General features: G+C 37.6%; 1 protein-coding gene across 4 annotated transcripts in view; it reads right to left on the minus strand.

The window, feature by feature from the left end:
* The window catches only part of SNX7 (sorting nexin 7), a 110979-nt gene that overhangs the window by 65231 nt on the left and 29190 nt on the right, over nucleotides 1–16558 (minus strand). For 2 of the 4 annotated variants that reach the window (XM_070077998.1, XM_070077999.1), the window contains exons 3-6: nucleotides 13099–13285; nucleotides 12253–12417; nucleotides 8708–8906; nucleotides 2542–2741 (exon numbers count right to left, since the gene is read on the minus strand). In XM_070077998.1, the coding sequence (XP_069934099.1) occupies nucleotides 2542–2741; nucleotides 8708–8906; nucleotides 12253–12417; nucleotides 13099–13285 (751 nt within the window). The remainder of the gene's footprint in view (nucleotides 1–2541; nucleotides 2742–8707; nucleotides 8907–12252; nucleotides 12418–13098; nucleotides 13286–16558) is intronic. The other 2 variants (XM_070077997.1, XM_002715843.5) reach the window with 1 other exon arrangement.

A 16558-nucleotide genomic window follows, 5' to 3' on the forward strand; every position in this document is an offset into this window, starting at 1 on the left:
ATGATCCCATAGCATTTGAGTAAGAACGTATTAACATAAAAAGGATCCTTGGCCAGCTTTGTGGCAGAGTGGGTGAAGCCTATAGCACTGACATCCTATATGGGTGCTGGTTCATGTCTCAGCTGCACCACTTCCATCCAATTTTCTGCTAATGTGCCCCAGAAAAGCAGCAGAAGACGGCCCAGGTGCTTGGGCCCCTGTCATCCATGTGGGAAACCCAGAAGAGGCTCCAAGCTGCTGGCTTTGGCCTGGCCCAGTGCTGCAGTGCTGGCTGTTTCAGCCATCTGAGGAGTGAAACAGCAGATAGAAGATGTGTGTGTGTGTGTGTGTCCTTCTTTCTCTAGAACTCTGACTTTGAAAATAAATTAATAAACCTAAAAAAAATCCTCATTGATCATAATGAAATTGAAGTAACATTGGTAATATGAAAAAATATATTAAAAAAAAAAAAGCAGGGCCAGGCACTGTGGCATACTGCAGGCCAGCAGTGCCTGTATCCCATAAGGGCGCCGATTCAAATCTCGGCAGCTCCACTTCTGATCGAGCTCTCTGCTGTGGCCTGGGAAACAAGTAAAAGATGGCCCAAGTCCTTAGGCCTCTGCACCCGGGTGGGAGGCCCAGAAGAAGCCCTCGGCTCCTGGCTTCATATCGGCTCAGCTCTGGCCATTATGGCCAACTAGAGAGTGAACCATTGGATGAAAAGACCTCTCTCTCTCTCTCTCTTTCTCCGTGCCTCTCCTTCTCTCTGTGTGTAACTCTGACTTTCAAATAAATAAATAAATCTTTTTTTTTTAAAAAAAAGCATGAAAAGAATCCTGAAAACTACCCACGCTAGTTTCGCATCTGGTAAAATCATTCTTAAAACACTGAAAAGAGATTACATTACTCCTAGTTTCAGAGAACTCAATAGAAAGTCAACTAATTATCACAAATTATTTTATATTTACTTCAAAATTTGGGGGCCCTAATACCAAGAAATCCCTTTCTTTCCCTAATCCAAATAACTAATCCTAGAATTTTGTCCCATTTACTGAAGGTTTATTTCCATAAATTTGAAGCACTAAGGTTCATATGCATATATGTATTTTTTGAGTAAGAGGTTGCTTCAGAAAACAACCAATGAAAATCACAGATTTAATCATTCTTATCGAGGTATTACTTTTCATATTTTAGCTCAGATTGAAGAAAACAAAGCTAATACAAAACACAAGAACTACAATATAAAAACCATTGCTTATATCCTAGAAGTCAAAAAATAATTAGATCAAATGAATATCTATACAATTATTCTTCCTGATCGCTATGATAGCTTTCCATAGGTTTAACAACAAGATTGAAATTGCATAACTTTGATCTTGACATCATATAGAAGAAATAATTAATATAATAAATAAGGAAAGACAATGTATAAACCAGTTCTTTTTGAAAACCACAGAAGAGGGTGATCAATAATGAATAAAACCATGGGATGTAGCCAAGAAAACTGATGGAGAGAAGCCAACTCTTGTGCAGTGAAACGTTAGAAGCCTTGCAGAAGCAATTAGGGTTTATCATAGGAGGCTCCAATAAAGTCAAGTTAAAGCAGAAGCCTGAAATGTCCTTGTGATATTTAATGACTCTGTCAAAGGAAACCTACATATGCCTAATGCGAGAGACAGAGACAGAGATCGATCTTAGGCATCAAGGCTCACACAGCTTTCCTTACCAAGAAAAGTTTAAAAAGTTAAAAAACAAACAAACAAACAAAAAAAAAACCCACAACCTAGAAATCAAGGGCTCAGGACAACAGAGACCAGACATGCCTCCAGTTACTGAAAGGATAAGGGCTGTATGTGAATGCAAGCTTGTTCCTTCCTTTACTGTCACCCTAAAACACCAGAGACTTAAGGGTGCTAATTTGGCTGTGCAAAGTACTGCTTGCCCAGGATAATACTGGAAGAAAAACATCAAGTTACAGATATTAGTACTAAACCCCAAATACCTGGAAACATTGACTTGAACTAAGGAGGTAAATGCAAAGTTTTCATATAAAAGGAATAAAAGCCTTTTCAAACAGTGAAAGAAAAAACATTTGAAGTATTTCTGTTCAGAAGCAACCACAAAGCAGAAAAAACATCAAAATCCTACACAAGTACTTTTCACAGAATGGTACTAAATATATTGCTAAATCAAATGTAACTAAAAAGAAGAAAGCAAGTCCTTTATGAAAAAGAAATTTTTAAGATGATTAAAAAAATAAATAGAATTTTAAAGATTAGAAAAGCTAACCATATTCCTAGGTAAATCCTGATTGAGGATGCTTCAAATCTGTATATACTTTAACAAACCCTTGGTGCTGCTATTGAGCAATTCTATTTTGATTGTCTTCTCTAATTGATGTATTCACTCTCACCATGAACAAATATTTATTGAGCATCTATATGCAAAGCATCTTGTTAGAACAAGAAGACAATAATGCGGAAACAGAATCAGAAATTGCGTGTGGAGCACTTATAAGCAGGGAAGAGACTCAAGTAAAATGATAATTATGAGTGTTCTTACCATTAAGATTTCACTATAGAGCACGTACTCATGTACTGCAGGAAGCAGGGCCTCTGAAAGTCCAGACATCCGTTTTTCAGTGGCCTTACAGCATTGGTCGATGCAGCTGGCCACACCTTTTAGAGTGTCAACCAAATCTTCTTCTGACGCTGACCACAGAACATGAATGGGGCCATATTCTTTCATTTCATCAAAATACTCTAAAACAAAATAATGGCTTAAGTCCTTCAATTTGGAAAGGTTTTCAGAATCCCAATGGCATGGACAGTAACAAATGACCTTGTTTCTCTCACTATGCACATATTTTTACATGTGAACCTAAGAAAATGAGATCATCTTTTATCCTAGTGATTGACCATTCCAGTCTGCCCAGATCAACCTTCAAATGAATGACTACTGTCAATAACAGCATCCCTTTTCTGTACTTGGAAGACAAATGATAACCATATCAGTCATGGACTTCTCTGCCTACCACATAATCATACCTGGGTGTCTCATAGGCAATATGCCCTAAACAAAACTTTGCTTCTTTATCCCTTTCTTCTTATTGCATATGTCACTATACAGAAATCCAAGAAAAACATTGGGGATGGGGTCATTCTAGACTAATAGTTGCACTCAGCCAATCAATCAAGTCTAATATTTCTAGATCTCTATTTATCGTCTATGGACTACTTGCCTACCTATTTTGACTTCTACTGCCATCAGCATCTCTAATTTGCACTACTTCTAACTAGTCTCAATCTCTCCATTTTTGTCACAATGTTTAAACAATGTAGCTTCTTATTAATTAGAAAGTCTTTTATGATCAGTCTTCTACCTGCCTCTCTAGGTCAAACTCTTGAGATTCTCTGCTAAATATATTTTGACTTAAGCCAAAATAACTATTCATTCATGAATAACTCATGATTTTTCCTCACTCAAACATTTGCATGTATCCCTCTGACCCTGTAGCACTTCCATCACCCAACAATCCACTTCTAATCCTTTAGATATCAGTTCAAATAAACCTCCCCAATGTTGTTTCAAAAGATTCTTTTTTTAAAATATTTTATTTATTTATTTGAGAGGTACAGCCACAGAGAGTGAGAGGGAGAGACAGAGAAAAAGGTCTTCAATTCGTTGGTTCACTCCCCAAATGGTGTAATGGCCAGAGCTGGGCAGATCCGAAGTCAGGAGCCAGGAGCCTCTTCCAGGTCTCCCACTTGGGTGCAGGGACTCAAGCGCTTGAGCCATCTTCCACTGCTTTCCCAGGCCACAGCAGAGAGCTGGATTGGAAAAGGAGCAGCCGGGGCTAGAACCAGCGCCCATATGGGATGCCAGTCCCATAGGTGGAAGATTAAGCCACTGTGTGTGCCACAGTGCCAGCCCCTCAAAAGATTCTTGGTCTTTACTCAGTGAGCCTATTGAACTTTACACCTTTATTAAAGCATTATCCCATTCTATAGTAATTGCTCGCAAAACTCACATACTCCTAGGCCATATGCTCCTTAAAACAAGGACTGAGTCTTATTATTTTTGTATCTCAAAGGTTGATATATAATGTATTGAATAAATATTTTCATATCAATGAAAGAATGAATGAATAAGTAACCAAAGTATTCAATGCTTGATAAGTCACGTACTCAAAAATTTGGAATTCATTTTAAAACGTGAATATTTTTACATTTTTACATTCACACTATCAACTTTTAGAGATATATAGCATTTCAGGGTAAAGAATTTATAAGCGGTGAGCAATTTTGTCCAATATCCATATATATCATTATCTATATTTAAACATCTTACTACTCACTAGAATTTGTGAAATCTGTCATATTGCTCTAAATTAAGTCATTAAAACTTTAAAAAGTTCTCAGCATGCTCAAACAGCTGAAAAGTTTTTTAAAATAAAATTTTAAAGCAATGGAAATGTTAGTTGTTACCTGATGAAATTTTAGGTTGAATGACCCTTCCTAATTCCTCCCTCCAGAGTCTAGGCCTTTTTCATGAAATAATGACCATATGAAACTAGTATTTTTTGAAAAAGAAAATTATTCATACTATCATGGATAGTTTGGGCAGATTTCATTGTGGTATTTATCTATTTTTACAAAACAGAGAATCCCTAAAATTCTAAACTAGGCTTAGAGACACTCAAATCACATTTGGATGAAAACATCTCATATGCTGTATGATAATTTTCTGTTAATGCATATCCTTCCCAACTAGACTATGAAGTTCAGGACAGGTTCCACCTTAACTCCTCATTTCATCTCCAGCACATGTGGACAGTGCAATTCTGCTGAAAGAAACCAGGAGACACAAAATAATGTAAAACCAAAGGAAAAATATAGACTATGAAAAAAGTCAGAAAATAAAACTAGCTATTTCATTAAATTCTTCACGATCTCTATCAATGAATCACCCTACATAGACTCCAAAAGCAACAAAATAAAGTGTCCCATTATTTTGAATGGAATTCTAATAAGCATACTTCACAACCTAAAGACCTATATTTATCAAGTTTGACTAGTGGCATTTATTTCTAGATAACGGGAGGTCAAATTTATGTCTATCAAAATATAGTTTTCTCTCTGAGCAATTCACAAACATTAGTCTATCAATGATTTTAAAACTATTCCCTAGACAGATGTCATGACATCATGGATTAAGCTACTGCTTGGGAAATCTGTATCCTATACCGGATTGCCTAGGATCAGGTCCTGCTCTGCTTCCAATTCAGCTTTCTACTAACACACCTGGAAAGCAGCAGATGATGGTCCAGGTACTTGGGTTCCAGCCACCCACCTGGCTTTGGCTTGGTCCATATTTCAGTTATTCTGCCTTTTAAATAAGTAAGTAAATATATAAATAAATTTGAAAATTCTATTTTCTGGGAGGGTGTTTGGCACACAAATTAGGAAGTTCCTTGAGATGCCTGCATCTTGTACCACGGTGCCTTGGCTTAGGTCTCAGCTTGATTCCCAGTTTGAACTTCCTGCTAATGTGCACCCTTGGAGGCAGCAGATTATGACTCAAGCACTTGAGCCCTTGCCAAGCACAATGGGAAACTCAGACTGATTTCCCAGTTCCTGGCTTCCACCTAGCCTGTCCCTGCTATTGTGAATGTTTGGGCAATGGACAAGCATGGTAATGGTCTCTCTCTCTGTCTTTCAAGAAAAGTCAATCAACCAATATTTACTTACAACAGCAAATATAACTCATTTTGATATCCTATACTATCTTTTTTTTTTTAACTTTTTTTTTTATTTGACAGGTAGAGTTATAGACAGTGAGAAAGAGAGACAGAGAGAAAGGTCTTCCTTCCGTTGGTTCACTCCCCAAATGGCCACTACGGCCAGAGCTACGCTGATCCGACGCCAGGAGCCAGGAGCCAGGAGCCTGGAGCCTCTTCCTGGTCTCCCATGTGGGTGCAGAGGCCCAAGCAATTGGGCCATTCTCCACTGCCCTCCTGGGCCACAGCAGAGAGCTGGACTCGAAGAGGAGCAACCGAGACTAGAACCCGGTGCCAATATGAGATGCCGGCACCGCAGGCGGAGGATTAACCTATTGTGCCACCGCGCCGGCCCCATCCTATACTATCTTTAAGTGTTAAAAGCTTCCATGGGCTTCTTTAAATTGCTATCCCAAAAATAAATTCTAAATACGCATTTAGAATCTACTTAACAACTGGAATTACAGAACCTAGTCAAAAGATTTAGCTCCTCGGAGCCAGCATTGTGTAGTAGGTTAAACCATCACCTGAGATGCTGGTAACCCACACAGGCACTGATTCAAGACCTGTCTTCCGCACTTCTGATCCACCTCCCTGCTAATGCACCTGGGAAATCAGAGGAAGATGGCCAAAGTGTGTGGCCACTGTTTCCCATGTGGGAGACCCAGAAGTTGTTCCTGGCTTCTGCCTGGCACAACCCTGGTCATTGCAGCCATTTGGTGAGTGAACCAGCACATGGAAGATTTATCTCTCTCTCTCTGTCTCTCCCTCTCTCTCTGTGACTCTGCCTCTCAAATAAATAAGAATACATCTTTTTAAAATTTTTTTTTTAAAAGAATGAGTTTCTCAGGGTGAGCGCTATGGCACAGTGGTTAAGCTGCCACTTGGAGGTCTGAATCCCACATCAGAGTACTTGGGCTTGAGTCCCAGCACTTTGTTTCCAATTCACACACCTTCCTGCTAATGCACCTGGGAAGACAGTGAATGATGGCTCAAGTCCTTGGGTCCCTGCTACCATGTGAGTGACAGGGAAAGAGTTCCCAGCTCCTGGCTTCAGTCTGACCCAGCCCGAACTCTTGCAGGCATTTGAAGAGTGACCCAGCAGATAAGGATCTCTATCATTCTGCCTTTCAAATAAACAGATAAATAAAGCTTTCAAAAGAAGAATTAACTTCTTGTGATTTAAAAGAATGGTAAGTGTGAATGGAAAAGAAAATCAAGGCTGTTTAAACAAATTATTAAACTATAACTAGATACCATATTTATTTCATCAAGTGTCAAGTAAACAAAAAAGAAGAGAAAAGAAGGTCAAACTACATTCAGTTAAAACGATTTTTCATTTCTCATTTAATATACAATCAATTTTGCTAAAGCAAATTTTCCTGCCACCATTATGTTCATTCACTTATTTTTTCAATCATTGAATAAATTTTAATTAGCACTTATTATATGTTTGGCATCATCTGAATACCAGAAATAAAACAAATTTTCCACTTGCTTATTCCTGATGTTTAGTGGTAAACATTGGCAATTAACAAATAAACCATCAATAGGAACTTGTGTTTTTAAGTAGATCTTTTCCAACATTAATTTATATTAGAAAATATATTTGCTTACTTAGTAACATATATATTTTTTGCAAGATTTGTTTATTTATTTGGAAGGTAGAGCAACAAAGGAAGACAGGGAGAGAGAGAGAGAAAGATCCTCCATCCACTGGTTCACTCTCCAGATGGCTACCAGGTCTGGGCCAGGCTGAGAACAGGAGACAGAAACTCCATCTGGGTCTCCCACGTGAGATAAGTGGCATGAACCCAAGACTTGGGCTGTTTTCTGCTGCCTCTCAGGGTGCATTAGCAGTAAGCTGGATCAGAAGTAGAGTAGGGGTTCCCACTGTGGTCGAGCAAGTTAAGCCACTGCCTGAGACCTGGAATCCCTTACAGGCACTGGTTTGATACCTGGATGCTCCACTTCTGATCCAGCTCCCTGCCAAAGCACCTGGGAAAGCAGCAAATGATGGTCCAAGTGCTTTGGCCTCTGCTACCTGGAAGAAGCTCCTGGCTCCTGTCCTGGCTCCTGGCTTCAGATTGGCCTAGATCCAGCCATTGCAGCCATTTGGGGATGAACCAGTAGACGGAAGATCTCTGTGTCTGTGTCTCTGTCTCTGTATAACTCTGACCTTCAAATACATAAATTAATTTTAAAAAAAGAGTAGAGCAACCAGGACTTTAACCAGCACACCAATATGGTATGATGGTATGCCAGTGTTGCAAAAGGTGGCTTTATCTGCTTCACCACAAGGCCAGACCTACTTTATAATTTTAATGCAATTTAAAAGGTAAATGCAATTACAAAGTCAAAAAAGAAATAATGAAATTAGAGAAAAACCATCATAGTATGAGTTCTAATTTATAAACTAAATATATATGTGTATATATATATATACATATATATATATATAAACTAAAAAAGAAAACAAATGATGACAGAGAACAGAAAAAGACACATATTTTTCAATATATAAATCTCTCCGTCATGGTTGGCCAGATATAATACAGAGTTTTAGCCTCCATTAAAAAAAAGTTACTACCTTTTAAAACATCATTTCTTTGATTTTAAGGCACGATCCATGTTGAATATTTTACACCAACTTTATACAACTACATCCAAAATACTAAGTTTAGAACTTACTTCCTTTACCATTATCTATGGGAACTTCACCATTATCTAATGGGAACTGCAATGGTTAACGATGAATAAAAGCTGTTGGGAATTGGCCTGGACTACGCTCAAAATCATTTAGGAATCAGGAATTTTCACAACACGTCTGAGTATAAACCATGTCTTTGAGGTAAAAATCTAACTGGATAGTGCCAGACCACATTAGCCAACGTGAAGATCCAGGAGAACCTGGACGACTTTGAGATCCATTCCAGTGATTCCACATACCCCTTTCTTCCTTGTAAATTCTTTGAGATATTTTATCTACTAAGTTTATTTTCTGGCTAAACGTTTCAATGAAGTTATTCATTTCCATGAACTCCTCGGGGCGGTTTCTAACTCCTCTCATGGAGGACGCCACTGCTCTGACCGTCTGCCCCATCCTGCTGAGCAATCCAGGCCCTTGCTTCTTGTGAGAAGACAGTTCCTAGAAATAAAAACAGAAATACTTGTGGTGAAGCAAGCAACAATATCTGAAGACTCCATTTAGAAAAAAATAAACCTAACTAGCAGAATAAGATGAACAGCAGGAAACTTTCATGTCCATCATTTTTTTTTTGGAGGTTTTGTCGTAGACTTAAATTTTTTTTTTTAAACTTTTATTTAATGAATATAAATTTCCAAAGTACGACTTATGCATTACAATGGCTTCCCCCCCATACCGTCCTTCCCACCCACAACCCTCCCCTTTCCCACTCCCTCTCCCCTTCCATTCACATAAAGATTCATTTTCATGTCCATCATTTTTAAGTCTTGGTTTGAAGCAGATGAGTCTTATGTGGGTAAAGTCTCTTCTGCACCTCGGGTCCCTGGATATGATTACTCCCTTTCCAAGTACTCCTGTAAAACAGCTCTACAGTGTTTCCTCCAAGCATGAATCTTTAGATGAACAGAATTTCACAGGGGGTACAATGCTCACGAAATACTAGAGAAGATAAGGGTGAAATGATAGTATATATATATATATATATTTGACAGGCAGAGTGGACAGTAAGAGAGAGAGAGACAGAGAGAAAGGTCTTCCTTTGCCGTTGGTTCACCCTCCAATGGCCGCCGCGGCTCGTGCGCTGCGGCCGGCGCACCACGCTGATCTGATGGCAGGAGCCAGGAGCCAGGTGCTTTTCCTGGTCTCCCATGGGGTGCAGGGCCCAAGCACCTGGGCCATCCTCCACTGCACTCCCTGGCCACAGCAGAGAGCTGGCCTGGAAGAGGGGCAACCGGGACAGAATCCGGCGCCCCAACCGGGACTAGAACCCGGTGTGCCGGCGCCGCTAGGCGGATGATTAGCCTAGTGAGCTGCGGCGCCGGCCTAGTACATCTATATTTTATGGCAGGAATTTAATGGGAAAATGATTGAGGGAAGATTTCTCAAGGCCCCATAACTTCCTTAAAAAAATTTGGAAAACATCATTAATTCACTAGGTTGAATAACAGCTAACATTTATTGAGAGTTTAACATGTGGTAGGCACAATACTCATATTTATATATACAGAATTTGCAATAAACCTGAGAGGTAAGTTCTATTATAACCCTCCTTTTACAAAAGAAAATGGTGGCACAGGACAGTTAGGTAACTTGCTGAAGATCCAAGAGCAATTACGTGGCAGAGCAGCAGTGGCCATCCTGGGAGGCTGAGTCCACGATTCACAGTTAAGCACTAATTGGTTTTGCCTCCAAAGCCATTAGGATAGCACGTAAACAGATACCAGCTGATCACAGCCCTTCAACCAACTGAAGTGAGTGAATTAGAACATCACCTCCAACGGCTGGTTGTCTGAAGAGAAAGATTTTTAATAAGATACACAATTACTTATTTCATAATTAACCTAGGAGGGACATCTCCAGATTTAATTACAAATATTGATCTCCAGTCCAGTAATCTTGCTGAATTCTCTCATTAGTTTGTATTTGTTTTTTGGATTATGTTTGTCATCCACATATATGGACAGTTTGTTATGCAAAAGCTGAACCTTTACCAAAAAAGAAAGAAAGAAAAGCAAAGAAAAGGAAAGGGAAGGAGAAAAGGAAGGGAAAGGAGGGGAGGGGAAGGGAGGGGAGAGGAGGGGAGGGGAAGGGTGGGGAGGGGAGGGAAAAGGCTTGGACTTTGAAGCTGCATTTCCTGGGTTCAAATCTTGGCTCTGCCCTAGCAGTGTAACCTTGGACAAATGACTATTTTCCTCATCTGTGAACCACAGATAATACATCATGTGATGTTTAATGCTATATGATAAGTTAATGTTAATAAAAGGTATAGACCATAGTCTACACAGAAAAAAAAAAAACCTTCAATCTGAGCACTGAATGCTGATTACTAGAGGCTGGGAAAGGTGGGAGGGATAAAAGGACTTTGGGTTTAGAAAACCAGGGTATGTTGCACATATGGCGATAAAGGGGTTAATAGGGGATGTGGGATAAGGGGTTTATATAGGAACTCATTGTAGCACTGCCTCATAATTTTTGTTTTGTAAATTTAAAATTGATAATAAAAAAGACAAATGAAATTGACACATGACTGGCAAAACTGTGGATAATTACCAAATTGAATGGTGATATGTGAGGGTTAATAACATTATCCTTCTGTGTTTGTTGATGCTTGAAATTTTGTATAATAAAAGTTTTACAATTGTAAAAAATCAACAAAGGAGAAAGGCTATATTGGGATACACTATACTAAAGTATCCCTTCAGAAGTATGGCATACTGAAAAGGAACAACAAAAAAAGAGGACAAGGGATTCTGATAGTGTTGTAGCAACTGCTGAAACTGTTGCAAGCAAATAAAAGTTGGTAGCACACATGAAAAAATCCACAAACAATAATGTGGCTTCCCTAACACAATTAAAAATATTATTTTTTACTATTCACCAAATACTGAGGAATATATTATCTCTCTGCCTCCAGGGTTTCCTTCCTAAAGGTCTTATAGAAAATAATAGAAATAAGGCAAACTTGTTAGGATGATTTTTGTATGCAAATAACAGAAGCCATTCTTGACCAAACAAAACAGCAACCAGAAGGGCTACCGTGTCATTTGACAGAGTAAACATTACTAGAGGAAGCACAAATCACAACTGGCAGGCTGTTACTGCAACTGTTGACTGCTGAGAATGTTTCTAACAGCTTCTGAGGTTCTGAAGTCAGTCCACAAATTTATTTCACTAAAGTCACAAGAGGCTTACCAACAGTAGTACCACCTGTCAAGACTGTGATGAGGCCACTTTCTAGCTTCTACCACCTTGGCAGCAACTGAGAGATATCAAACTCAACACTGGCCAGTAATGTAAGGTTTCTGTGTTAGAAACTAGATGCACTCACCCCACCCCCGCTGTCACCCCTACCCCCAACCTGCCCTGGGAAACTGAAAGAAAAAGAGATTGTACCTTCAGTCTATCAATTCATCCATCATCTATCCAATTAACAAAGACTTTCACCTTAACTGGTAAAGTCTTGACTCATACTCAGAATAGTATCAGATAAGAATCATATTCATATATGTTCACTATTGGCTATGTATGTGGAGAGCATGCTGACATTGAAATATAAAAATCAGCACCCAAGGAAACATATGCATGAAAGGAAGATTAAGATTTCTATAATATTTGCATGTAGATTTGAGCATGGGGAATATTTAAAGGATATCTCTCTAGTATTAAAAAAAATTTTTCTCTATTCAAGGATAGTATCACCTGATTTGCAAAAGTAAACAAGAAGCACGCAATGTACTATACATATGGATATTAAAGGATTATATGAATATAAATCAAAATTGTTTACCCATGCTTGTGCAGTGAGAAAAACTTTGAAGTCCTCATTAAATGTTAAAGTTGGGTGATCAGCAATTCGGTTCAAAAATTTATGTAAGGCTTTCCTTCGTGTCTCAATGAAGTCATCATTAAAGCGCTCCACCATTCCTTTCACTATAAACTTTTCAGGTAATGGCTAAGGAAAATAAAAAGTATCTGATATGATTCATGATGTGGCACAGGATTCTAATGAATTCTACACTTTAGCTTTTTGGAACACAAGTTGAAAATCTGAATAATTGTAATAAAAATAATTTTTAAAAATTCACAATGCTAGAATCCAAAATACAAATGCTAATGTTATTAAATGATTCATTTATTTATTTATTTGAAAATCAGAGTTACAGAGAAAGAAGGAAAGAGAGAGTGGGGTCTTCCATCCACTGGTTCACTCCCCAGATAGTCGCAAAGGCAGGAGCAGGCTGAAGCCAGAAGCCAGGAGCGTCTTCCAGGTCTCCCACATGGGACACAGGGGCGCACGCACTTGGGCCATCTTCCATTGTTTTTTCCAGGCCATTAGTGGGGAACTGGATCAGAAACAGAGCAGCCGGGACACGAATTGGCACCCATATGGGATGCCGGCATCACAAGCGGTGGCTTCACCTACTATACTACAATGCCAGACCCCAGATCTTAATTTTTCACAATTTTTTTTTTAAAAGCAAGTCTGGACATAAAGTTGAAAGTTTAGAAATAAAATTTTCCTAAGATAAGTGAATTACAATGAACTTAATGGTGTGAAATTATGTGTTAGGCATTCTAAAAGACTCTCAAGAAGAAACAGTAGCCCTTCTATGAAAAAATCTTGCATACTTACTGGAATAATGAGAGTGGGGTGTGCTTCTTCAAGTTTTCCCTTTAACCAAAGGAAATCTTGATAACGTCTCCTAACTTCAAATTCACTGGAGTCAAATTCCCCACGAGACGTCTTAAGATCATCGCAGAAAATAACAGCACATGCAATATAAGACAGTAGACATTTGCCTAAAGTTATTTTAGACATTCTGAAATAAGAAAAATTAACAAATCTTAATTATTCAGTGTTTGTCAGCGTGATTTTTTTTCTTTAAGTTATCTATTCATGTAGCAGATGAAACAAAGCAAACTTTCCGGTATTTCCAGAAAGCAAGCAAACATCATGATTAAATTTAAAATCCAAACTGAAAAATCTGTCTTACAACAACCATCTGCCTTCCACAAAATTTTAACTACTATTATCTTTGGCATGACTTTCTCGCTAACAAGAAACTGTTCTGAATTTAGGTTTCAAGTACATTTCTTGTCTCAAGATGATCAGAATTCAGAATTTGAGGAAAGTCCTATTTTTATAATTTGGAAAACAACCTGAATAAAACTGAGAAAAATGTTTTCTTGGAATATGCTCAAATGAATTACTTTGCTAAAATTTGCTTTTGGTATATGAAAATGAAAATTCTAACATTTTACTGTGATTTTACCACTGTTTAAAAATGTAATTAATGAATATTTGATGTTAAAAGAAAATCTTCCCGTCATTTCAAGACATTTTATTTTGAGTTAGATGCCTAAACTACTAAAAATTAAGCAAATACATTAAAATATCTGTTCTCAACAAACCAAAACTCTATGCCAGGGCATATGACAAGAACATTGGTACAATATCAACTTCACTTCCACAAGAATTCTGAATCCAAAGCCAACAACAAAATATGAGTTGTCTAATACATATTCATTTCCCATATGAAAATGGTCATTCACACCAATCCTTACTTCACCGAATTTCTACATGTTAAAAATTACATACAGTAATATTTAGGTTGAGATTTTCCTGGAGGTGTAAGGATAGAATACCACACATTCACCAGAAATATCAATCACCCACACACAGACATGAACACAATTGTAAAATTCAGCAGCACATAAGATTCAGTCTTAACTGTCATAAATAACACTGGGAAGCTATACTTTTCAAAAGGCATTCTTTTAAAAATGAATGTTCAGAACATCAGACAATATGTCTCAGTGAAACATTCTCTTTCTTGTGGGAAAAAGTGGGGGTAAATGAGAAAAAGAGTTCTAAGAAACTAAATGTTCACAAAACACTACAAAATCTTAACTACTATGCAAAATGTTGCAAGATACGGAAGTGGCAAAATAGGAAAACTAAATCTTGTAGAAAACACTGATTAACAGTACACCTGTACACATGTAGTGGTCGATATGTGTGTGTGTGTATATATATATATATATATGCAAATATACCCCTGAGGGCATACATACACATACAAATACACACAAAACATGGTTTAGAGAAACTCATTTAGGAAATGCTTGTTGGGTGCCTCATTGTGCCAGGCACCTAGGTACAAGTTCACAACTAATTTCCAAGAAGTAAACTGCTGTAACTAACACTGAATGTACTCAAAAATGATCAGTTAAAATCAGATTGGGCTATATATGTTCTCAAAAATATCTAACACTTTGAGTAAACATAAAAGAATCTGGGACAAATTTCAGCAGGAAGATACCAAATTAAGTGAAATAATTGGTTAATTTTGTCCTCATCACACTGTCACTGACTTTAAAGAATTCACTAACATACTGCAATAAATCAGAAGAAAACAATCCTCAAGTCTTAAGGAGAATATGCTGTTTCTTCCTGTTGTAAGACTTTGTTCTACTGCTGAAGGGTTAAAAGAGATACATATATACGAATATGACAAGGAAGGCAGCTATTAACAGCTGGGTTGAAATTGTGACCAGTTTCCCTATAGCACGCACTAGAATCATTCTGACACCTAATGCTAAATTCAGTGCTTAGTACACAAAAGTTTCCACAGTACAGAAAGAACTGGGTTAAATAATAGATCTCCACCTTAGAAACGCTTGTGTTCTAAGAACAGAAAGAGCACGTGTTCCATAAAGTTCAACTGGAGCACAAATTGAGCTTCTAGTCCAAAATACAATTTTTCATGGAAGCAATATAGTAAACGGTGGCGAATTTTTCATGTGCCATCATAAAAGCTTGAGAACTTGAAGTCTAGTGCTTATGAACTCATATGATCTGTACTTGAAAGGGCATGCATTCAACAAACACCCATCTTCAGTCAAATGCAAATGGTTACCCTAACCTCTAAAGGAAACAGATCCTAAATAGAAATGAATCCTGATAGTCAGTTTAGTCAATCAAGAAAGTAACTTGGCCCTGTCTTCACACTGACTGTTATTTATACATGTACCTTTATTATTAGGATTGGGAGCAAACTCCTTTGCCAGGTCCCTTAGCTCTTATTTCGACATTTACTAAGGGAGCGCACCACTGTCATCTCCCAAACAAAGAAATCTGTCTTTACAGCCGTCACCTCACTCACATATGCTAACCTGGGAATGCTGGGTAATACCCCATAAACAGAGTAATTGTCAAGAATATGGTTTCCTTGATAGTCATAATTATTTATATTTGGATCATTGTTTAGTATTCCTAAGTAGGAGATTTCTATGTACAAATGCACAGATGTGTTAGTGCATTTATCTCCATAATTTTTGGTGTCCATGAATATAAATATTTATAAAACTGAAACATTTCCATGGAAGCCATCTCTGAACCTCCAAATTAGAAGTGATATCCAATGTTCATAATATTCTGTATTCTCCTTCATAACATTGAAAACTGCACACAGTTGTTTAATGTCATCATCCCTCCTGTACCCCCAGAGTGAAAGTCCCACAAATGCAGACGGCTTCTTCTGTCAGGTCTGTCCTGACAGTGATGTAGTCTTTAATATATAAGCACAGTACTTTGCACTCATTTAAACTCCATGGAATAATTAAAAGAATAAATGATGATAAGTGAATGACAAAGAAAAGATTGATAACATAAAATACATCTACGCAGATGTTTATACATTTGTATTTGTAATGCATATTTCAGTTTATATAAGTATATTCTATATACTAAGATGTAGTAAAATTAATTAGAAGTAGAACAGAGGAACTTGGTTTATAATAGTTAATCAGAAAGACAGTTTGCCATATCCATACACAGATGCACAAAAACATATAATTAAAGATAGATAGTAGGAAAATAAGCAAAATGTCCAACTTTAAATCCCAGCTAGTTGCTATGTTTTGTAATCTTTGGTAAGTTACTGAATCCCAGTGCCTTCACTGATAAAATGGAAGTAATAAGCTTAAATGAGTTAATGTGTCAAAAGTTCTTATAGAATACTGTATAACACAAAGAAATCAAAATAAATGTTAGCATATACTCCTATCCAAAATTTTATTACTACTTTTAC

The sequence above is a fragment of the Oryctolagus cuniculus genome, chromosome 7 (assembly GCF_964237555.1).
Source record: "Oryctolagus cuniculus chromosome 7, mOryCun1.1, whole genome shotgun sequence".
Lineage (NCBI taxonomy): Eukaryota > Metazoa > Chordata > Mammalia > Lagomorpha > Leporidae > Oryctolagus > Oryctolagus cuniculus.